Genomic DNA, 25114 nt, shown 5'->3' with positions numbered 1-25114 from the left:
TGGAATAAGTAATGCTTGATTGAATGAATGCACAAACACACACCATGTTACATTGTTAAACAAAGGAACTAATATTAGAATGAGGCAATATGATGCTTTTTCGTCTTAATGGAAGAAGAAAGTGAGACTTTGACTTGAGTGTTTGTAACTCCATGATGAGCTAATAAGGTGGGCAAGGACTGGAACTTCTGTAATTGTGCTTGACAAAGGTCTTGCTTAGCTTAGTGCTGGTCTTAGGCACCCCAAAACAGTGCCTCTGCCATTCTTAAGTACCTGCATGTTCTGCTCCAGCACAGCAACACTGCGCTGGCTAAAGACAAATTACCATGGTTGCTCCTTGCAGTGTTCTTCCAATGATCCAAAACTGTTTGGTGAGGGGAATTAACCTTTTGTAGTCCTCTGGTACATAACAAAGCTGATGTACAGTGGCAGAAAATGCTGTTGTGAATATACGCAAACTTGAAAAGCGCTCTTTCAAATTCACTTATGCTAAAACATTTTATTGGCAGTTGTAGGACTTGTGTGGTGACTTGGCTGAGATGCATGAGGAAGGTAATGCCTAGCTGTCGCTGTGTGCTAAGTGAGACTTGCAGTGTGTGCTGTGAAGCCGCTTCTTGGTTATACCTCTTCTACAGGAAGATGGGGGGAGGCAGAGGATGTATTCCTAGACTTTGATAGATGAACCTTAGTGAGGAAGCTTATTTCTAGGGAAAGCTTACAGATCTTGACATGCTTCCTCTTTAAGCCTGACAAATATAGCTGTTTATAACCTGAAGAACTGACCTCTAGTGGTCCAGCACATTCAATTATACACTTCAAAACAAATCTGTCTTGGTTAAACCATGAAGGTATACCTGTGACTACTGTATTGACACTCTACAAACAGAAGTGAACATGTAAACAGCATTAAATCTAGATTATTTTCACTGAATGCTGTTTATTTTTTTCCTCAGGTTAGATGTATAATGAAGATCTCTGAACAAGCATATATACAAGCTTACTAAAGATGTCTGTTCCAAGCCAACGCCGTTCTATTATTATTAACCCTCCTCCACCAGAATATATAAATAACAAAAATAGTGGTTGTCAAACAAACCAGCTTCAGTACTTACAGAGGGTGGTCATGAAAGCCATGTGGAGACACAACTTTTCCTGGCCGTTTCATCAGCCTGTAGATGCAGCAGCACTGAATCTTCCTGTAAGAACAATTTTGGAATTGAAGTATTAGTATGTAAAGTCTTACAGGACTTGTGAATTAATGTTAGTATAAACGTTTTTTTTTTCTGACGCAACAGATCATGGAAGACTACTTTTGTATATGAACTGCTTTCATTAATCCAAGTCTGCACGAAAACTTTGTTTTCCATCTGGTTCATACTAAATGCTGCATCTTTGTTCATTTGCTTTCTGATCTGAGACTGTAGTAAATCAATATTTCTAAGGGATAATAAGAATGCTTAGACAGGACTCTGGGAGTTTCTGGATGCTGGTATTCTGTCTTGTCTTCTTTCTACCCCCCTGCTGGTTTAGCCATATTTCTTATACTGCATATGATGAGTGTTTTCTTTTGCCTTTGAGTTTTTTATTTTTAATAGGAGATGGTCAACCTCTTTAATATCAACTACTTTATGATGGAAAAGCAGATCTGATTGACCCTAAAGTAAATATGCAAATCTGGATCCACTTTGATGCACAGAAGTAATTACGCTTGTAGTACTTCTTAATTTCAAATAAACTTCAGCATCTTGCTCTGAAGTTTCTAGAGGAATTAAATGTCCCTGCAAAAATAGGGAAGAAAGAGATATGGTGTTCCCATCATACCACAGTGGTAGAACATTCCTTTAGGAAACAGAAGATCTGATACTTAAATTCTTGTTCTGTATTGCCTTGTGGGTTTTATTTATGTTAGAATTTAATTGCAATGAAGTGAATGAATATAATGTCTTGTGACAAATTGTCTCAATTCAGGTATTTTTAGACTCCAGTTTTGGATCACCCCAGCTTTTTCAGTCAAATGAAAACATTAATTATTAGCACAATGGTATTTCAAATGACCTGGAAGATACTGCTTTTGGTAAATAAGTAGAAAGGTGTTAAATAAAATCATGGTACATTTCCTTTGATTCTTTTTTTTTCTCCCCCAGCTTAAGCAATCATATCTAGTTCTCTCAAATTTCCAAGACTAACGCTACAAAATTATTGGCTCTGTTTAGAGCAGACAAAAGCCTTTATCCGTAGCTGTTTCTCCTGACAAACTCACTTGGTCTGTTTGTCTAAAAGCACAGTCAAAGTGACTATCTTTCTGTGTCTTTTCTTACCCTTTTCCCTTCTTGGAAGGAACTGTCACTTAAGGTTGATATTAAGGGTCATTCAATCAGACTTGTAGCAACACTTGCAGCTGGCCTCAGGCCAGTTCTGCCTCTCTGGATTTCTAAGGCAGCCACTTGACTTCTAAAAGTATGTGGCAGTTCAACCGTTGCACAATAACAAGCAAACCTCTGGCTCCATGACAAGGACAATGAAGGTATTTGCCTCCTTTGCTGCTCTCCTCCAGGTGTTAGAAGATGCAGAATGGACAATACTTATTAGCTGCATTATTTAAAAGCTTTCTTGGTTTTGTTTTGACAAATTCAATGGTTGGCACTGATGTATTTAGCCTTTTTTATTTCACTAAAACAGATTTTTAGGAGAGCTTTAGAAGACTCTTGAAGTAGTAGTAACTTCACACGATTACAATGTGTATGTGAACTTAGCAGGGATAGTCCTGTTCTGATTTCTTAAATGCACCAGCAGGGAATTAGCCTCGTGCTCTTAATCACAAGCTTTTACCCATGCTACTAAAATAATCACAATAGTTCACATTTCAGCTGCCTTTCAGACATATTGCCACATCTTCTCTAGACTAACCCTGAGAGGAGAGCCAATATAACCCAGGGGATGAAGTATTTGATCAGCAACTGTGGAAACTCGGCAGCTTCTTTTTGTCAGTGATTGAGTCTTTGTCAGAGTCTGTCTTTGTCTTTTTCCCCCTGTTCTGTAAACTGGTGTGTTACTTCAGGTGAATGACTTCGAGATAACAAATGAGAAGTACATATACTTTTCCTAAGTACTACTACCAGTGTAGCTCTGAATCCTATTGAAATAAATATCCTTTGGGGCTTTGAACAGTGGAGATCTTATATGAAAGAGCAAGGAGAAAACATGAGGTGAAGTGTTCCTGAACACTTACTTCTGTGGTACCTATGACTTTCCATATAGGGGAAAGTTTTTTCATTTAAAGAAAATATTCTTTCCAACATAATACAATTCTCTCTTGCCATTTAACTTTCATAACTGTGTAAGAATCTTCATGTGCTAATATTAAAGATATCGGTTGTGACTAACTCTTCCAAAACCACAGGACTATTACAGTATTATAAAGAAACCTATGGACTTGAGCACCATTAAAAAGCGTCTGGAACACAATTACTACACAAAAGCTGCAGAATGCATTGAAGACTTTAAAACTATGTTCTTGAACTGCTACATATATAACAAGGTATGCAAAACAACTTCTTACCAGTAACCAATTCTATGGAACAATAAACAAGTCTAAAACAAGCAAATGATTATTAGAGCCTGCAGTAAGTCAGTCAGTATCTTCACGACTTTTTTTGAAACTATTTTCTCTGAAAGGGCAGTGTGGGGAGGTTTGGATTGACTGAGGGCACATAAGTAAAGTCTAGCCTGCTGTTGCAACAACTGAGTGCATAGTCTTTTCTGCACAAGGATTCTGCCTGCAAAATCTCTGGAGTTTAGTCATAGAGCTTAGAACAGCAAGCACTGTGTAACTGCTATCCAGGTTTAACACTTGCAACCCTGAGCCATGTTCCACTCCTCCAACAAGTTTAACCTAACTTGAAGTATGAGCATCTCCCTATGCTTGGATGCTTGTTGGCTGTGTCTTAGTATCTTTAAGATTCAACAGCTTTCTTCAGAACATGGGAATGAATTATGAAGTTACAGATCTGCCCCTTTTCCCTTTGCTGTGGGAAGTGTGTGGTTTTAAAGTAGGACTGTGCAATGGGACAGTGGGAGAAAGTATTTCAATAATGAAGCAATTTGTATTAAAGTGAGTAGAGGATGGCAAGGACCAATAGACCTCTCTAGTACTGGTGGCTTCTTTCAATCTGTTGGAGCAGGATTCTGTAGACTTTATTTAACAAAGTAGCCTTCCATTACTGCAGCCTCTCCTTTACTCTGAATGTTGCTGACTATTTTCCAGCCAGGTGATGACATTGTGTTTATGGCCCAAGAACTAGAAAAAGTGTTTATGCGGAAAATAGCCCAAATGCCACCAGAAGAAAGACTAGTGATTCTCAACAAAGGAAAGAGAAAAGGAAAGAAGCCAGAAGGTAAGGCCTGTATCATATGTTGAATTATTAACATATTAAGCAAAAGCTGGAAACATGGAATCTTCCACAGTTTGTCACAACTCAACCCTGGCGCAGTTGAGGTGTTCTCTGCTCTTCCCAGAACATATCAGACAAGTAATGCTTCTGTAAGGCTTCAGCAGATTCAGTGCAGCCATAGTATTTTTATAGGTACTGGCTAAATTTCCTGTTTTCTACTAATGAAATGTGTTTAAGAGGGGGGGAAAAAAACCAGAATTAACATCTTCATCAGTAGTGTAATAGCATAGCATTGCAAACTTCTGGTGAAATGCAGTGTTCTTGCCCACAAAAAGGATAGTTAGGTCAAGACATCTCAAACTTATGAGGAAATTACATTAGTAAGTGCTTGAAGCAACATTGGGAAGCCTAATTGCAAGGGACCAGGTGATCAGCTGCAACTTATTACTCATCACTGACTTCCTATGTCTTTTTAATTGCTTTTATGACCTGTTTCACTTGTAAAGTGCTTATTTCTACATCTAAGCTCTCAACATTACCAAAGAAAAAATATTTATATTGATTGATAGAAGGAAGACTATGCAGTGTCTGGAATCATATGTGCATCTCAGTGGGTTAATTAGGAGACCTTCAAGGTAGTCCTACACATTAGCCTGGAGATACTGCTGTCAGTTGTTGGGGAAATGTTAGTTATGTCTTGAAAGAGCTGCAACACTTCAGCCTGATACCTCTTAATTGCCTTCTGACAGCCATGCAGCAGTGATCTTGGCTAGCTCAGTTCTTACAGGGTCACTTAACAGATACTCTTATTATTTAGCTATGTGACTATACAGCTTTTTAGGGTCTCTTGACAACTTCATTTGCTTCCTCTTACTGTTGTTTGTGGTGTGGTGGTCCTTGTTCTGGTAGTATCTGAAACAAATGTTTCTTCAAAATAGTATTACAGTTTGATAGATCTTTTGTAGCTTTCTCCTCAAAGTATATTTGAGGAGCAATACTACCTTTCTGTAATCTGGTAGATGGATATGGAAAAGCAGTGGATTTCTTGATCCTTCCACAAGAATTTTTAGAGGGTTAGGAGGAAGAGGAGGATACTTAGCTGGCTTCCTGCTCTTACTTAGCTTATTTGAGTAAAATCTCAAGCAATTCGTTGCCTTGGCAGAATATGTTGAACAGGTAGAAGCGACTCCCAGAAGAAATTTCTGTTGAGAAAAGTGTTGGAAGCTGAGTTAGCTTTTTGGTTCTCAAATGATTGTAACAATTTGTTGAGATGCTGTTGTAACACTGTCTTGCTGGTATTAATGCTGTTTAAGTCCCCTCATTCCCTTTACAGCTTGTAGCAATTTTGAAATGTTCTAAGCACTTCTGTTTGAGTTAGAGAGTAGATCAAGTTGCTATGATCAAGGAAATATTTCTGTCCTATCTTTTGAAGACTTTGGCTTTAGAGGCAGGTTGATACATGCAGCTTATTTCCCCTTAAAATAAAAAAATAACTGAGGTGCATTTCAGAGAATATCATGGTGTTGCTCAGCGTTTTGCTATATAAACTAATAGGTGTGAACATCCATGGGAACTAAACAGAATCACAGAGCTGGAAAAGACATTAGTAATCTAACCAGCCAAATTAAATACAGAAAAACATTCATCTAAACCATCATCAAATCAGTGATGGATATTTGTAATATTGCTAAGCAATATATGCAGGTCTTAACTATGCTTAGGAAACTTGAACCGTCATGATGCAGTTTGATGTAAGCTTTGCTGCTGGTCATTATGTGTATGTAGAAAACAACTTGATTCTCTTCTTGGCAAGAACATTTTTACAATGTACAGGTTTTAGTGTCTCTAATCTTCCCTCTGAGGATAATTCACAGCTTCCTTGAAGCCTGATATGCATAACTTGGTACGATATTTTAGCTGAGGTACTAAAGGTGGTGAGTAGAGGAGGATACCAATGTTGCTATATGTATCAATGCTCTTGTTTGTATTTATTTGTATAGTTTAGGTGTGGAAGAGTGGTTCTGTTGACAACTGTTCAGTTTGATTGTGAAGGAAATTAACTGTACCATTTAAGACCCAACTTAAAACTTTCTGTTTTAAAATAACCAGAAACACAGCAGCCCAACCCTGGGACTTCAAATGAACACTGCCTGATGCAGAAACAAGCTGAAAGCAGTGAGCAGCCTCCAGGGATGACTCAAGAGCTACAGCAGGTTACACTACCTCCATTGTCTGCAGCGCAGCTGACTGGTCTAATGCCAGCTGCAGTCCCTATAACAAAAGTAAGTTTCCTCAAGTAACTTTCAGAAAGAAAGGTATTGAAATTGCTCCTTTAGGCACTAACAGCAAAACCATAGGAGCCGTGCTTATTGCAATATCTTTTCAAAACTTCTATTGTGATAGAAGATGCTGAGAGATCTCTATTAAATCTTCTAGGTCTCTGCCAAATAACTGGGCCAGTACTAATTCTAGAAACTAAGCAGAAATTGGGGTGACTGCTTGGTACATCTTTTCTTATAAATGTGGTTAAGTGTTGTTCTCAAAGAAACAAAGTGAACTTTAAGATGATCATTCTTGAAGTGTACTACTATACTTCTGCAGGCTTCACCTTGATGTAGAAACTGTTGTATTTTTCAGGTGTAGATAATGGTTTGTGAATCAAATGCTTGATTTTCCAAAAATAGCACGTTTGCTTAAACACTGTAACTTGCCTGGAAGATGTTTGTAGCTCACAAAAGCAAATTCTTGTTAATTGCAATCTGAATTGTATGTGAACATCTGACATTTTCATCAGATAAACACTCTTGTATTGACTTAGTTTTGGTTTTCGTCTTCCAGTGAGGAATAGGCACATGTGCCAGGCTCTCCTACAGTGTATATTTACACTTTACCAAAGAATCTGAACACTGATGACAAAGCACACATTGTATTGCTTCCAAACCAAATACTGCCCAGGTTAAATTAAAATAGAGATAAACCTTGTACATAAAGCCCTCAACCAGGCTTAAAATGAATTGCAGTATTTTTTCCCCTTCCTGTGGCAGTCATCTTGTGGTAACTTCATAATCTACCAGCTTCTTGGAGTCTTCTCAAATGGCTAAAAACTGACCGCAACCTGACCTGCAGTACCCCCTGTTCCTTCCTTTCTGTCAAGATTGAGCTTGGTGTGCTGATCTTGTAATGCCTTGTAGGTTTTCAGTCTAAACTTGTGGAAGTGCCACACTCTCCTCTGACTTCAATAGCTGTAAAACTTCTGACACTTTTTAGATTTGTGTAGTCTGAAACCTGACCATTCTCTTGCTGTTTTAGACACCTATATTTGAGACTGTAAAATTCTTTTCCTAGGCAAAAAAAGGTGTGAAAAGGAAGGCTGACACTACAACTCCTACTACTTCAATATTCACAGCAAGTGGTGAATCTTCTGCAACATTTAATGAAAGAAAAGCTGTTAAAGCATGCAGAGGTGAAAATGAATGTATGATACCAAATAAGCTTCTGAAGAGATACTTGCCAGATTCTCAACAGTCACCTGAAATTCTTAAAAAGATTCAAGTGTCAGAAAAACTAAAACATTGTAATGAAATACTTCAAGAAATGTTTTCAAAGAAACATGCAGCATATGCATGGCCTTTCTTAAAACCTGTAGATCTTGCATCTTTCTCACTTGGTAAGAACCAAGGGATCACCAAATGTCCTACAGACCTGGGAACAATTAAAGTAAGTATGTTTCACAGGGAATTGGACTACTTGTGTGCTTGCTTGAATAACTTGTGTAATGACTGGATTTTAATAGTGCTAGCTGAAAAGAAGTCATGAAAGCTGCTTCTCCTTTTGAAAGAAATAATGGGCACAGAAACCATATACACTTATGTCTCAACAAACTAAGCCACAGCTCACTGAAGAAAGTCTTCTAAGTCTCATTGTGACTATATGCATGGTGGCTAATCTACTTACCTGTTGAACAAGCTAATACTAAATTATCTTAAAAAATGGCTTGCACAATACAAAGGTTATTTCCCAATTTCTGGCCCATAACTTTCACTCCAACAATTGTGGAATAGGCTTTGTATAAATATCATGCTTAAAAACAAGTGCTGAGTACATGACTAAATAAAATCACCTGAATGTTGTCTTGACCTAGTGCTGAAACTAGTACTACAAAGTCCTTACAGCAATTACAGTTAGCAAATCTCTTTAACAAAATAAGAGAATATCCTCTTTTAAAGTGACATGTTGAAATGAGAAGCAGATCTTTCCACAACGGTTCTTACAATATTTAATTTCTTGACACAAGCTGAACCTGATACTGGATGCTCAAGTTCTTGTTCTTCCTCTTTTTCTGCCAGTTCATGGTGACACTCTCTACTTTTAAGCCCTAAATGTGCATTAATTTTCTTTTCCTCTAGAAGAAAATGGATAATTTTGAATATAGTGATATACAAGAATTTGCTACAGATGTTAGATTAATGTTCATGAGCTGCTACAAGCATAATTCTCCAGACCATGAAGTAGTTGTTATGGCAAGAAAACTTCAGGTGAGTTATCACTTAAGTCAAACTCTAAAAAGAGAAGAACTATAAGATTCCTTTGTGGTCATCTCATGCCCTGATGTAGCATTTACTAGTTACCAACTACTATGTTGCTGTGTAGTTCTAGAAAACAAGCGGTGACTTCATAATGCTTTCAGAAATCCAACCTCTCTGCTGTTCCCAAACCTAACTCTTTAGGATGTTTTCGAGACTCATTTTGCCAAGATTCCTGATGAACCTGTTGCAAGTGTTCCTCTGCCACAGCCTACAAGAGAAATGACAGAAGCTTATTCCAGTGAGAACAGTAACCATGACTCTTCAGAAGAAAAATCATCTGAAGACTCTGAACAGGAGAGAACAGTGCACCTTGCAAAGCTTCAGGAGCAAGTAAGCATTAGTAGTCAATGTGCATGACTTAGAATCTCTCTGCTAGTGCCACTTGCAATTGTCCACACTAAGGCTTAGCACTGAGAATCAGTATGTAAAAGATTCTATAGTCATTTGGGTTTTTTAATACAGAATTTTATTCCTGTGTGGAAGCACTTCCAAATGTTAAGTGAATAGTGCCTCAGCAAATACAAACTGGTTCTAGTGAACCATTGCTCTATTACTCTTGCCTACCATTTCTTCTGATGACTCTCAAACTTAAAAAAAAAAAAAAAAAAAAACCTGTGGTGTTTGTGGTATGATGAGAGCATCCAGATACTCCACACATAGCTTAGTAGCATATTCTTCTAACAATGGCATTGAAGAGCTCTGTTCTTAAGCTCAGTCTCTCTTGAGCCACACAAGCAAGTCATTAACTTCTACTTCAGAAAGCTCAGCATGGTGTAAAATGGAAGGAGTCTCATGCTAATGTGAAGCACGGCTTTGCTTCACTGGCTAAGAGTGGAAGGAGTCTTGCTCTTGCTTGAACATAATACTTTAACCTGCTGCTGGTGTATCTATAAACTGTGGGGAAAATTAACATTTGTTCTGCTAGTCAAATGAGTGACAGTTTAGCTTTCAGTATTTGTCAGAAGCGCATACATCATCAATTTATGAACATAGGCATGAGGACAACCAAAAGTCTCCAAGACTGCAATAGTGAAGTACTTCAGTGTGTCTGAATTCTAATTCTCACCATATGCCCATCTTCCTTCTAATTCTTCTGAGTTTAAACAAACTTCTGTTAGGTTTTTCTCTGAAGCTGTTAGTATGCCCCAGCTAGCCATTTTATATTGCAAAATATTTGGGGTTTATAGGTTGAAGATGCATGAGCCCAGTCCCACTACCCTAATTCAGTAACACTGCAGAGGTCTAACCTAACAAGGCACTTGAGTTTCAAGCATTTGGGAGGCACTTAAGAGATGCTGCTGGATATTCCTACGGTGACTTTTTTGCTAGAAGACATATGCTGTTAGAAATGTCTGCATAAAATATGTAGCCTTACATCTTCTATATCTATAGCCTGTGACTAATCTATAATATAGTAAGATGCTTGGAAAATCTCATTTGGAAAGCAAACATCCTATTAATATCCACTCAGCTGCCACAAATCTCCTGTGATATTTAGGACTAGTTTATTGTTCCTCCTACAATGCCTAATCTTATCAGCATTATTTTTTTGCTTTGATAGCTTAAAGCTGTTCACCAGCAGTTGCAGGCTTTGACCAGAGCATACTTACCTAGACTGAAAAAGAAAAAAGGGAAGGCTAAAAGGGAGAAAAGTAAGAACAAGGAAAAAGCTAAAATTAAAAGCCCGATTCAAAAGAAGAAAAATCTAAAACACAAGAAGAAATCTAAGACAAAGCTGTCTTTAAACATGTAAGTGTGGGGGGACTTGTGTGGGTGTCAAATTATTTTAAACTGCTGTTACTGCAGTACACTTTTTTCTTGCAGTCAATCAAAGAAAACCATGCAGCAGATCTTGTTGGCACATAAGTCAGAAGATGAAGATGGTGCCAAGCCTATGAATTATGATGAAAAACGACAGTTGAGTTTGGACATAAATAAACTCCCTGGAGATAAGCTTGGGAAAGTAGTCCATATAATACAGTCAAGAGAACCTTCGTTGAGGAACTCTAACCCTGATGAGATAGAAATAGACTTTGAAACTTTAAAGACTTCAACGCTCAGAGAACTAGAGAAATATGTGGCAACCTGTTTGAGGAACAGACCAAGAAAGCAGCGGGGTATGTATCATAAATGATGTTTAAAAAAACCCCCAAAACCACAACCTAGATTTGTCTTCTGTTTTTTGTTCCAGTGTTAACTTCTGTTTCACATGCAGCTAAAAAAACAACGAAGTCAAAAGAACAACTTAATTCCGAGAGGAAACAAGAGCTAGAGAAGAGACTACTGGATGTCAATGGTCAACTAAATCCAAAGAAGGAGAACTTCAAGTGTAATGTGACTCTTATTCATTTGCAACAGAAATAGCTTAGTAGGATTCTCTCTTTGGGCTTATGTACTGTTATGCAGCTGGGGACTTTCTCCTTAAAACAGTTGAGGTCTTAAGCTTCCCATTGCTAGTCTTAAGATTCTTCCTATGTTGAGTTAGCTGGAGTCACAGCATCAAATTTGGTCAGTTCCTTGTCCTGTCTAAAACGCATTCCTTATTCTTGCACCTAATCCTTTATTACAGGTAAAGATAATAGCTTAAGGGACACTGAACACCTTCCTTTATACTGACATATGAAAACATGGGGGAGGGGGACAGAGGAGTGCCCCACAGTCTATGTATTTGTTTGCAATTCAATTTCTGTAACTTAAATTCAAGAATAACAAAATCTAGTCATACTTATTAGATTGCAGCCTCACAAATGCTGTCATGCTAGCACAAAACCTCTGCATCAGCAACAGGTATGCTGTATTGCCTTAGTCTTAAGGAAGTGCCCTAGGAGAGTCAAATCAGTTTCTTGGGTAATAATGCATTTCAATAACAAAGCCAGAAATTCAGTACATACTTGAGCATATCTAGGCTTACTAGTGGTTCTCGTCAGGAACTGAGAACAGATCAATGCAGCTATTGAAGGTAGTAGTATTATTATAGGTCAAGTTGTTCCTCACACTAGTGAGTGCTATTATTGTCCTCCACTGGATACCACATAAGTTCCTATGTAAAGCCAGCTAGCTGAAATAATAGAAGCAGCCCTACAAGACACAGGTTTGCACCCAGCACTAGCTCAGGCAACAGTCTTCCTGTCTGGTATACATGATGGCTTGAAAACATCCTAGAAAGAAAAGCTTAAAGAAGCAGCTGAAATAAATTGCAAAGGATATGTTGTGGGGAGAAGCAGGAGGTAGGGAACCTTTACAACCTAACTTGTTGACAAGGAAGAGCTTAAGCTGACACTTCACAAAAAACTTGTGTCCAAGGACATGGGTATCCATGTAGCTTCTCATTTCTCAAAGCTTCCATCAGAGAAACACGCTTTGAAAAAGCTTTTTGACTGCAAAATCACTATAAACTGAGTTAAATCAACCCTGCAGATGCAAAATAGTCAGATGGTGGGGAGGTGGCAAAAGATGACAATTCTGGAGTACATATGGCTTGGGAAAGATGAGTTGGCTATAGATAAAGACCTCAGCATGCAAGTCTGGCAGCAGCAACAAGCACAGGAACAGGTTCTTAGCAGGAAAACTTATGGGGGAAAATTGCTTGAATTGTGTCTTAAGACAGCACAGGTTTATAACCTACTTTAGGATTGTAAGTCGTGTGATTACAGCTCTTCCTTGGCTATTTCATTCATTCAACTAGCTTGCTGCTGGTAAATCTCCCTCCTCTATAAAGATCTCGAAGCCACTGCTAAACAGACAGTGGACAAGGAAATGGCAGAAGATGAACTTTTATATGGAAGAATAGACCTAACAAGGCTGATCCTAGTCTTCTATATAAAGACTGTTCTAAATGCTTTCTTTTTCTCCTGCAGTTGAAAACACCACTGAGTCTGATATTGGACCAAGTAGACTGAGCGACAGCAGCAACAGCAGCAGCTCCTCAGACTCCGGCAGCAGCACTAGCAGTGGTTCTAGCTCCTCAGATAGCAGTGACTCTGAATCGGGTCAGAAACCTTCCTTTTGTGTTTGTGTAGGCAAAACATTTGCCTTCTCAGTTAGCATCCTACTGTTCCACATGCTTACCAAGGATTTCAGTTACCCTTGTAGTTTTGTTCCATGTTGAAGGCTCAATTCCAGTGCTATTAAATGAGTGTCTTAATACTGAGTTTGTAGGCTAAAAACCAATACACATACCACAACATCCACTCAACTTATTAGTGAAAAACTTTAGGGACCAAAATCAGCTAGCAAGAGGTCTGTGTATCTAACCTGGAGATTTGACTATTTAAGCTATAGCTTGCCTTTGTGGTTTTAACTCGTTTCTCACAGTGTGATTTACTTTATTTTTATCTTCTGGTCTGCAGCATGAAGGGCACCTTACCTTGCAGGTGAGGCTTTGTCCTTAAGCTGCAGGACAAAAATGCCAACAGCGTTGACTATAGAGCCAAAGTCTATCCTGGTGCTTCAGCTGTCTCCAGCTCGTTCAAGGGACATCACAGTGCTGCAGCATCAGGACATCAGAATGATGTTTCTCTCTGTACACACAAGTCTCTTTAGTTTTCCAGGACAGAATAGATCTGCCAAACTGGATGTCTACAATGTAGACATCTGTATGTGGTAACGGTGTAAGGTGAAATGAACGTTCAACCCTTTGCAGTGCGGGGAAGCAAACACACTGAAGTCATTGATGGCAGCAAAGACCTTGATCCTGCAGGAATCTTTGTGGTCTGTTTTTATATCTGGGAGAAGTTCTCTAAACACATCAAGCTGAAGTCAGAGTATTCAACATAAGAATGTTCCTTTCACTATGAGGTTTGGCGCTCTAGGTACAACTGCAACTCACATCTTGTATGTGTGAATAATGAAACATGTGAATGACTGACTTTTTTCTATCCCCCCTCTTTCTGCCCACCTTGCTGTATTTACAGTTACAGAAACCTGCTCAAAACAGACTGGAAGCAGGCAGAACTGTCCAACTTCTACAGAAAAGCCTAAGGTAAACTGATTGGAATGGGTATAATATCTTTGCCCCAAAGTTATGTGTTACATACAATGGTACTGGAAATGACACAACTTTATCAAAAAATAATTAATATGGCTGAATGCTACTTGTTCTGTAGCACCGATTTACACAGAGATGTAAAATCTGCTGTTTGTTAAAAGTAGCTTATGTATCTGTATAGAAACTAATGTACTGGGAGAACTCCTGAGGCTTTACCTCTTACAATCATTGTGGTAATTCCATGTTGGGTGAAGAAGGGAAAAGAGGGGGACAATGTTCCACACACCTACCCCACCCACCCCCAAAAAAGAAAACTCCTCTTCAACTTGATCTTTTGAGCAGAGAATTGACCTAATAAACACTGCAAACCCCACTTAAATTTTTTTCTTTATCTATGAATAACCTCACTTCTACACCTGAAATAAATTGTACAATATGCTAGTCATTTGCAGGATACTTTATATTACTTATTACTATGGTATTATGAGCAACAACAGTTTTATCTAGAAATAATTTTTAATGCCTCTAAGGTTGAATTGCTCTAATATTGTATATACAGTGGGTGTTAATTCTTGTCAGGGTTAGCTGCCTTTCACAATTTCCCTTGAAGCTACCAGAGATAGGGACATCAGAGTTCAAAGCAAGATCACAGCAAAGACTTCATTCTTCTTAAAACAGACTTGCTTTCACTTAAAGTGCTTAGCCGGATACAGAAACCTAGGCTGCAAATTTATTATTCAGCTATTGCTTCTGTATTTTCATAAGCAAAGACTGAGAGAAGGAATTATGCAGCACCTTTGTTGTTTAAAAAGTACAGCCTCTGCAGTGACAGAATGACAGCAACAAACTTGAGAAAACAGAATACAGGAATTAAGCTTCAGCTTGGTCAGTTATGGGAGCCCTTAACTGACTTTGAGTAACAACGAATGCTCTTCCAAGCCTCATGATTTTCTGTATCTGTCAGACCAAGGCAGTGCACTTTGCCTCATGGGTTTTTGTCATCTAAACTCTTAGAAAATGCCAGATTAGTATCACAATACAAGGACTACTGAATCCTATAAACTGTGGAAATGAGGCAGTGGTGGGGAAAGGGGATCAAATGCTATAGAAGTTAAGATTTGACTGCATTAACCTACTGCAATCTCTTTCTAGAGAATACCCCTGTGTTTACAAAGGACATCCTGCAACGCTGTTCTGCAAGTGCAGCCCTCATCTCTTACTAGTAGCTTGCAAAATCGTGGATCATCTGAACAGCAGCAGCCACCTCCCAATGTGCTGCAGAGGCTTCAGCCTTTACAGAATAGATCACTTAAACCATCAGAACAAAATGCCCAGTCTCCCTCAGGTAATGTCTTTATGGCAAGAATCATGGCTATATCTGACTGCTGAGGAAAGAAAGGATGGCAGAACTAATGTTTGTACTGACTATTAAGCTTATCTTGGGGTTTTGGAGGTTATCAAGTGGGTAATAGGAAAAGTTCTTGCAGGGTATGGATTGTAAAGAGCATGATGTAAATAAAAGTATGGCAGCACTGAGGACTGGCTAGGGTTTCAGATTACTAGGGGTCTTGTGGCAGAGCAGATTAGTATTAAAACAGGGGGACGTTGTTCATGCCTCCCTCTCAGATAGAAAATGACACCTTAATGAACCTAGGGTTACAGGAAGTGCTGAACACCTTAAGGCAGGAATTAGATGCTTAAATCCATCACCACCACTCAGTTCACGTCCAAAATCCCTGTTAACTGAATCTAAGGCTTGGTGCCATAGGTCCTCTGAATTGATTGCTGTTGTCTAGACATATCAGATGTTAAGTTGCTTAGAAACTTGATCCACGGAGCTATTATTTTCCCTCCCTCGCTTCAAAAGGACTAACAACTTGAGACACTTCTGAAGTTTTTAGTAAAAGACAGCTTGAGTTAGTAGTGGATTAACTCAGAAATCAATTAAAAACCAATTAAATAACTATGCAGCTAGGATACATATCTTCCTATCTAGTTAATCCAGAGTTCTAAACAGTGACCTAATTTTGAGATGTAGGACAGCACTTTGCATGTTAGGGGAAATCATACACTACTTATTTCTCAGGTATCATCTCAGCTGTATCTGCTCTGCATGATGCTCCAGACCAGCAGACTCCTCGGAGTACTCCAAGGACAAATCAGTCTTCTGTCATCCAGTGCACACATGCTCTTCCAGAGGTGAATACATGCTTCCCTCCAATGCGTTCATTTCAAATAACTTCTTTAAAGCATGTTCTTATTCCTTTAAGTAAGATCTAATATAATATTCTAGACTTGAATTTGATGCAATGAAGACCACTTAAGGTTTGTAACAAAAGTTATCTAAAACCCCACCAACAAAAGGATTCTTATCCTTTAATAGGGCATTAATTCATTGCTTGTTAGCTGCAACACAAAAGGAAAGAGTTTGGTTGATCAATATATCAAGTTTATAGTATAATATAAACCTTAATTTATTTCTCTTCAGTGCTATAGCTTAAACTTCAGCAACCCTTCACACTTGCAGGTTAAAAGCCTGCCCTGTAAACCTACAATTTCACAAATGAGATGGGCAGCTAATAATGTATGTTCCTGTTTTCTGGAAATATCAATCTGATAAGTTCAGTAATACTCTGAAGACTCTAGAGGCTATTCTGGAAAAGTGTGTTGCTTTTCCTGTTCCTAAAGCCATAGAAACTAAGGCTTTCAGGGTCATAGATGAGGTTCTAAAATACATAGTCACTGATAATTTCTGTCTTAATATATTCTTGGAGAGTATCCTGGTTAGAAGGGTCTCTGCATTACAAAGGAAGTTATTGATGTTATCACAGCAGCATGTTCTCTTCCATCGTAGGATGTTTAACAATCTTTCTCAACACTGTTTCAAACATAGCTGCTTTAGCCAGGTTTTAATAGCTTTTATTTTCTGACATGGATAGAAACTACTGCTTGAGTCTATCAGCACAAGAATGAGTCCTGCAAGACAGACAGACAAAAGCAATTTGCCCTTTCCCAGTTGTGTCTACTATTAAAGGCAGCAAATAGTATTAGTAGGCCCCCTTTCCTGTAGGGGCCCTACAGGAAAGATGGAGAGGGACTGTTTATCAGGGAGTGTAGTGACAGGACAAGGGGTAATGGGTTTAAGCTGAAGGAGGGTCGATTTAGATGAGATGTTAGAAAGAAATTCTTTACTGTGAGGGTGGTGAGGCACTGGAACAGGTTGCCCAGAGAAGCTGTGGATGCCCCATCCCTGGAAGTGTTCAAGGCCAGGTTGGACGGGGCTTTGGGCAACCTGGTCTAGTAGAGGGTGTCCCTGCCTGCAGCAGGGGGGTTGGAACTAGGTGATCTTGGAGGTCCCTTCTAACCCAAATGGTTCTGTGATTTGTGCAACACCTTCCCCAGTTCAAGGGGATTACTACACAATTGTGCACAGAGAAGAACTACCACTGAACTGAAGTAATATAGCTACCCTTCACCCTGATCCATAAGCTAGAGTGAAGCAACTGGCTTTACAACAGTAAAAGCCAACTTCTATTATGTTGTACCATGTTAAGGGTTAAAGAGCTTATATCTGTCTCATATTCTACCCACTCCATCACTTGGGATCTCTGAGCAGTTCATGTTCTAAATCTAAACTGTTAATGTAAACTTGTTTTGACTACCATAATATGACTGAAATCTAATTTTTCCCTGGTCTTTACAGAAGCAAGAGCTGCGACAATTTATGGCTCTAAGCTTCTAAATCTTTAATCCTGCTGCTGTATAATCCATGTGTTTAGCACTTCAGAACATATTTTGAAGTTTAACTTCTCTTCTAGGTATCCAACACAACTTCCCAGGTTGACGGTGCTGATTGGAGTAAACAAGTTGAGAAAACAATACATCTAGACAAACCAAATAAACTTCAAAACAAGGCCAGTGAGAGAACTGCTGATTCAATATCCATAAGTCAAGAACAAAGTATGTATTGTCATAATAAAAACTGTAACTGATATCAGGGGTGCAAAGTTAAATGTATATAAACCTGGTTTAAAGAAATAAAATGCTGAACACTTGTACATTAATCAGTTTGCAGAATAATGGAGGGAGTGCAGTTCTCCCTTGTTTGTTTTTCTTTTTGATTTGCTGCTGCTCCCCCCCCCTCCCCCCCCCCCCCCCCCCCCCCAAAAAAAAAGTTAAGTGGACGCTTGGTTCTTGTTCTGTGTTAAAATATAAAGTAAATAACTCTTTGATTTAAGATCTTAGCCTTCTGAATTTAGTACTAGGGATAAGTAACGCAATCTTCCAGGAAGTCTGAGACAACTGATGCTTCAATCTGTCAAACTTTGCTGGCCTTTCAGCTGTCTTCTGCCAAAGCTTCATGGAGCTCTTTCTCAGGCCACCTTGTGTGTATTTTGAGTTACCAGCTCCAGCTCCTGGTGACAAAGATCTGACAGTAAAGCTGTGTCAAACAGGCTTTCACCGTGGAACAAATTTGCAGTTATTACAAGAACATAGATTCCCTGAAAGCTGCATTCCATATAGAGATGTATCAGACCTCATACATGTTTCAAACTAAAGAATTCTGAGCTGAACACTGAACATCCATGCTGAGACCCTAGTGTTACCAGACATGATTGTTTTGGTTCCTCCTTTATTCTCTCCTCCCTAGACTACCTCTATAGGCTTGAACAGAGGAGGGAACAAGCTTCTGAAAATTTGATGAAATTAAAAGGTACAGCCTTCTCACTGAACTCTTTAATTGATGTCAAAGACTAATGCTGGGTACTTGAATTGTATTAAAGCAACTCTAAAAATGGAGATTCAATTTTCCAAGTTGTTCTATTCAGTATTTTCATGGTATTAACACACCTATCCATAAACATACTCAACCCTCTTTGTTTAGTCTTGTAGCAGCTGGAGCTGGTACATGGATTCAGCTGATGATCTTCACTTACAAAGTTTTGAGGTTGCCTAAAACTTGAATTCCTGTCCTGTATGCTGCATTACTGTAACTACCAAGATCTTAATATGTTAAACAGCTGGGAAAACAAGTAGGAATAAATCAAGCTCACTATTATAATATTCATAGAAAAAAAACATAGCCAGAACTACTGGGAAAGCTTGTTCCTGTATTTAATTGTTTACTGCTTAGTCTTTATTCCTCTTAACTTTCTATTCCTAATCCTACTTAATTTGTACTGTTTCTTCTCTTTTTTCAAGGAACAGTTGTAGAGGACCTCCTGTGTTTAATATGGGAACTATCCAGTAATGAGGCTCTGCCTTTGAGTACACTTCAGCATTATGTCACATAGAGCTTTTAAGACTGTTATGGAGCATAGTTATCTGCCCCCTTCCATAATACAGTGGTGTTCCTGCAATGATACATGCCCCAACTGTGCTCAGTGTTATCTTAGCCTTTCCACTATTAACTCCTGTAGAAAACTGGGCTGGGGGGAGGGACAGGATTTGGGCTTTTGGGTTTGTTTTTTTAAACAACAACAAGAACTTTGTTAATCTGGAACTGTTGTAGGGCCTGTAATTTATTGATAGAAGGTGTAGAGAGTACTTAGTGCTATATGCATCTACTTAGATCAAACCAGAGAAATATATTTTAGAACTGGATACTTAAAGCAACTTGTTGACTTTTGTAGAGAATCCCACTGTCTCAGGCATTTCTGTGAGGTTACCTTCATCTTTGAAACAAGAGTTCTTGATTTTAGACTTGTGATGCCTCTGATGGTATGGGTGCAGGCTTGGTGTATTGCTGAATTTAGTGGTGGCTTGTTAAGAAGCTTAACTTATGAAACCAGTAACAACAAGCTTCCCTTCAGATTAAAAAGCAACATCTCTCAATGAGACCTTCTGTGAAGGCTGGCTTTGCTGTAAGTAGCTCTAAAATGTATGTTTTAAAGCACATGGCTGCAAATACTTTCGAGATGGCTCATATTCCTGTGTTACATCTGGAGCTTTAAGACAGACATGACTATAAATTTAAATTCATCTTAAGCTTGCTTCAGGTAGATCTTCTTGGCGGGTATAACAAGTTGATCAAATTGATCTTAACAAGAGGGTTAGACGTTTTTGGGGTCTGTGAAGCTCTTGTTTTATTTTGGAGTATTCTGTGCTCAAGACTGTCAAGTTTCTTATAATGAAGATTCAAGCTGCCTGTATGAGGATAAACGGTGAAAGAAAGATGCCTATTGTATTGAGAGATACCTTAATACACTGGTTCTCTACTCTAGAGGAGAACAAGTCTCTGATAACAGCATTTGATCAAGGTAGACTTTGCTTAACTAGACCTGGAATCCATGAGAATGGTCATATCAGGATTTGGAACCCTCTTCAATAGGATGTGAGAGACTTCAGTGGTCTTTGATCTGTTTTATTCCTCTGCTCTCCTGCTCACTTGCAATTATACTATCTCAGAGGTAATGGACAGGGGCAGAGGGGAAAGGCCAGGCACTCGTCTTGACTTTTGGAGGCTATGAGGTTTTTCTGAAAACCCATTTTATGACAAACTGCCTGAGGGTTTGATACTCTTCCTTCAGCATTCTAGATGCAAACATCCAAAAACTTTATCCTTTCCATAAAATAAAAGTTAAGTTTCTTATTAAACATTTACTTAAAAATACATACTGAAATATCTCAAAATGCAGTGGAGGATCATTGCTGAATGACATAAAATATGTGTTGTTTATATCTGGTTCTAAAATAGTGGCTTTTTCAGAGTACACCTAGATTTTCATCCTAGAAGCTCTTTAGAAAGAGAATATAACAAAATAATACATAAGATTAAAAAAACCCCTACCCTACAATACGTGGCTTTTGTTAACTGTGTGGTATTCTGGCTGGTGCCTAGTATTACAAAAGTCTATTTTCAGTCTTACCATAATCACTGTAGGAAATTGTCTGGTTTTGCATTTTAAAAGTTTTTTTAACTCCTAAAATGTTTGGGGAAAGTGTATTTCACACAAAATAGTATGGATCTTCTATAGTAATGCAGCATATCAGAACTGTTAATCTGAAATTAGTTTTGTCAAAACAGCACTTCTACTTTGCCTAAGTGCTGGGTTTTTTTCCCTCACAAGTAACAAAGAGGTAACAGCATGGAGTATTCATACAACCTGTAGGCTACTGGAAATGTGATGATTAGCTCTTACTAGCTGACTTATTTGCTTTTTCTTTTTTCTTTAAAAAAAAGGACATAGGCTGGAGAACTTTAGGCAAAATGAGTTTATATGATGAATAAGGTATTCTTAAATAATGCAGGTATCAAAATGGAAGAGGGCTGGGTGGGGAGGGGATAGGAGGTGAGCAACTGACAAGGTGCTGTGTCAAAACTTTCTGACCAAACCTTTTGGGTATTCTGCTGGGACCTCTCCTAGAACTAATCAGGAGTTAATTTCTCATCTATAGTTGATCTTAACCATTCCTTTCCCTGCCCCAAACTGGAGACCAGTGGCCCAGTTCAGCTTAAGCTTAGGAGATGTTTGGGAGCATTTCTGTCATTCTGAACCAAATAATAATAAGAAGAAAAAACTGCAATGTAAATTATTAAGTCAATTTCTAGAATGACTAAATTTTTATCACTTAAATTTGAAGAAACATAGTCCATAAAATCAACATCAAAATGTTTTTTATTCTTCCATCAGGTCACTATACACCTAACAATAAACCTAATGGCAAAAACATGCTAGAGCCAAAATCCAAAATTCTTCCAAGAAAGGTAAGTGTGGCTTACAGATATTTAGAACAAACAAAACCCACAAACCTAATACAAAACTATTGTTATGTAAGGATTATATATAGAATGAGACAGATGTTCTCTGTATTAAAATGTCATCAATGGGTCTTCCATAAGCTCAGTCTCGTGAATTCACATTTTCTGGAATTAAAAAATGGAGAGGTGGACGTAAAGGATTGGGTAAGAACAGCTACAAATGCTGGGATTCTTTAGCAATATGCTAAAAATCGTTAAAGTTGATGAGAAAACATTTGAAGTCTGCTTAGATTGCTGCATTTGCACTAGTGTTCTGCCAAAGTAAGGATACTTTGTTGTAGATATTCCTGAATAGGTCCAGTCAAAGCAACACTGCTAATGTAAGAACTAAGCAGATAATGGATGATTCGTAGTTGTATTTTTGCCTCTTCTATGTTTTCCTTTTTCTATTAACTTCAGGATACAGGATTTAAGAATATAGATTCCTGGGTAAACTTATGTAAAACGATGATGCTTCCAGCTCCGATAAAAACATCTGCTGAGAGCTTCAAACAGTTTAGGAAAGTAGCATTAAAGAGGAGGAATGGGCAAGCACAGGAGTTAAAAAGGCCTCTGGTGCAAGCCAAGAGGGAACAGCAAAACCTTCCTCAAGAAAAAGAGAGGTTTGTAAGCACGTATGTTTAAATATTATTGGTTTGGAGGTTTTTTTACTTGTATGCTTCATTTATGTGCAGGGCCTACAATCTGGATAGTTAAATAATTCTGTGGTCTTCTGTTTTTAAGAAAAAAATTTCAGCTTCAGGCTGCTTAATTGATGTGATACATGCCTCCCATCATGGGTAAAGACACAAAAGTGTTGAAGAATAATAGTATTGCCAGCTTTATAAAGCTGTCTTTTAAAGTTGTATAATAAATATGGTTGGAATAGGTGCTGTTACAGTTGAAGAAACATATCTGGCTAGTGACGGTAACTGTACTGGAGTATTGGCATGATGCTCCATGTTTGTACTCAGGATATCCTGTAAGAAAATAAATTTACCAATGCAGATCTGCAAGTCAGTAATGATTGGCTAGAAACTTTGCGGAATCTGCTGTATACCTGAGTACTATTTGATTAGTCAAAGAGAAAGGAAAATCAGGAGCTTTTGAATTAGCAAAGACCTTAAGCATTCATTGCCTATGCTCCAAAAATGTGGTTCTGGGTGGCTGAGTTATTCAGGGACAAGTGGTTTGGATTAGGTAATTGCCTTGTGTCACATGAAGGGGCTGTACCACTCCAAGCACGACTGCGCATCCAAAGTGCACAAAGTGGCTTTTTCCCTTGCAAATCAGTATCGTTTCAGCAGTCAACGAAACTTCTCAGGTACTCTTTTGTCCCCTGGGGCACTCAATTCCTCTGGTCATGACCAGAATTCACACCTGTCCTTGGCATCTTTACTGTATCTATAACCAGGAAAATCCTCACCTTATCTTAGTGCTATCCTAAGGGGAAGCAGGACAATCTAGTCTTCAAGAACTTGGTATTAACACAACTAAAGGAGTTCCAGCGTGCACCACTTCAGACAGCAGAATTCTTTGCATTGCTGTGGAGAAACATATTCAATAAGCTACTGCTGCAGTATTCTTCCCTAGTTGTTTGCAGCCACTGTTTTAGCGAGTGCCCACATGTGCATCCCAGTCTGAGGTCTATTATTATGCTGAGTGGGATAAGTGACTGCCTACTAATTACTGCATCGCAGTAATATCTTAGATTGCTGTTTGCCACCTTTTTGAAACTCTGTTTTCTGTAATATTTCCCTCTTCAGTATTCTTGGTGGGTTTTTTCTTGTATCTTTGACCCTGTGAAAGATAAGTGTGAGCTAGTTTCTAAATTCTCCTGCTCGTCGCTGGCTGTATTAGAATAGGTCACTTATTTGGAGTATATTATTTTAATAAACAGAGCATTTGAGAGACTTAAGAGTACACTCCTTGTTCAGAACTTATAGCGAACAGTCCAGACACCTTCTGCTCCTCCAGGTTTCCCTGAGGAGGAAATCAGGCATGTAGCTCTATGGAGTAAGACATTACAGATGCTTGCCTGAAGTTAGTGAAATCTACCTCAAACAACTAGTTGAAGAGGAAGAAGATAGAAGCAAAACATCACAAGCCAAGAAAGTAACAGAAAATTAAGTGTGTATGTCTTTCAAAGAAAGCACATGTAAGTTTTTTGTGTAGCATTTACATAAATCCTGCATGCATAAAGATTGGAAATGGAACACAGGAAACCTTAACCTACTACAGCCCAACAATTGCATGCATGTTATCTCTTGTGAAGGGAAATTACTATGAATCAACGCATAAACAGAACGACAGTTTGAGTGCCATGCACTGATTTAAATTACTTGCAGAATTCTGTTCGGGTGCAAAGGCTTGTTATGAGGAAAAAGAAGAAATTACTCTTATCCTATACTGATCTATTCTCCTGTCTTTAAAGGGGCCACAAAGGCACAGGATTGGATGCCATGGCAGCAACAGACTGTAAGCTCCAAAAAGAAGAATGTAAGAGCAAACAACTCCCCGAAGCTCAACAATGTACTCTTGTTCAAGACCGCAACTTGGCTAGAAAAATGGAACAAGAACGCAGGAGGAGAGAAGCAGTGAGTTGCTGACTCTTGCCAGCTGATTTTGTTTCAACTTTAGTAGAGAATAAAAAACATTAGCTCAGGGCCTTATTTTAAAGGACCTGAATGATTGAAAACAACAGAGCTATGCTACCTGAAGAGTTAGTGCAGAAAATGAAATAGGAAACTCAAAGTAGGTCTTCAAGTGACATAATATGAAAAGCTATCTGCTTGATCCTATTACTCCCATAAGCTCAGAATAATTGCATGGTAAAATCAAATTTTAAAGAGGAGTCCCTGCCCTCTGAATAATTTCAAGCCTCAAGTCTTGCAAGCTGTCTATCCCCTTTAATGTATTCCATGCCAACTAAAGTGCTAGTCATACTGTTCTGGTCTGAAATATCAAAACTGAGTTTTTTTAAAACTAACTTACTCGTTTTATTGGTGTAGCTAATTAATGTTTTTTAACTGCTACCTTTTTTTTAGATTAAACATTTTTTAAAAATTCATAATATTGTACAATGGAATGTAAGAACTGCAGTGTGAGATCATGATAGATTCAGACAAGGTCTACTGAGGCTTTTGTCCTGTTCAGCTCTTTTCAGAGAGGGCTTAAACAAAATGCATGCTCAAACTTCTAATAATAGAGAAAACATACACTTTTTTTTGGAAGAAGCTTTGTAGGGTTTTTTTTCTTAAATCTTTATTAAATATTTGACCTGCATAGTATTCATTAATGTCTGACTGTTCTGAAAATACACTAATTTGCTTTCTTGCAGATGGCTTGTACAATTGATATGAATCTGCAGAGTGATATTATGGCATCTTTTGAAGAATATCTTGAGTGA

The 25114-nt window shown here is 38.4% G+C and overlaps 1 protein-coding gene across 1 annotated transcript; it reads left to right on the top strand.

Moving 5' to 3' along the window:
* Nucleotides 1-1006: 1006 nt before the first annotated feature.
* On the top strand, nt 1007-25114 carry BRDT (bromodomain testis associated). The gene is made up of 19 exons (XM_054833713.1): nt 1007-1198; nt 3401-3538; nt 4265-4394; nt 6501-6673; nt 7737-8108; nt 8798-8926; nt 9119-9307; nt 10539-10726; nt 10802-11094; nt 11193-11306; nt 12835-12966; nt 13897-13958; nt 15117-15309; nt 16051-16163; nt 17783-17924; nt 21599-21672; nt 22126-22328; nt 24140-24302; nt 25046-25114. The coding sequence occupies exons 1-19, from the start codon at nt 1007-1009 to the stop codon at nt 25112-25114; spliced, it is 3069 nt and encodes a 1022-aa protein (XP_054689688.1).

Source organism: Grus americana, chromosome 8 (genome assembly GCF_028858705.1).
Source record: "Grus americana isolate bGruAme1 chromosome 8, bGruAme1.mat, whole genome shotgun sequence".
Classification (NCBI taxonomy): domain Eukaryota; kingdom Metazoa; phylum Chordata; class Aves; order Gruiformes; family Gruidae; genus Grus; species Grus americana.
This window is presented reverse-complemented; position numbering and strand designations above follow the sequence as displayed.

Coding starts and splice junctions, on each gene's coding strand:
- BRDT (XM_054833713.1), top strand. CDS start 1,007: ATGTCTGTTCCAAGCCAACGCCGTTCTATTATTATTAACCCTCCTCCA. Junction 3,539..4,264: donor ACTGCTACATATATAACAAG/GTATGCAAAACA, acceptor ACTATTTTCCAG/CCAGGTGATGACATTGTGTT. Junction 12,967..13,896: donor TAGCAGTGACTCTGAATCGG/GTCAGAAACCTT, acceptor TTACAGTTACAG/AAACCTGCTCAAAACAGACT.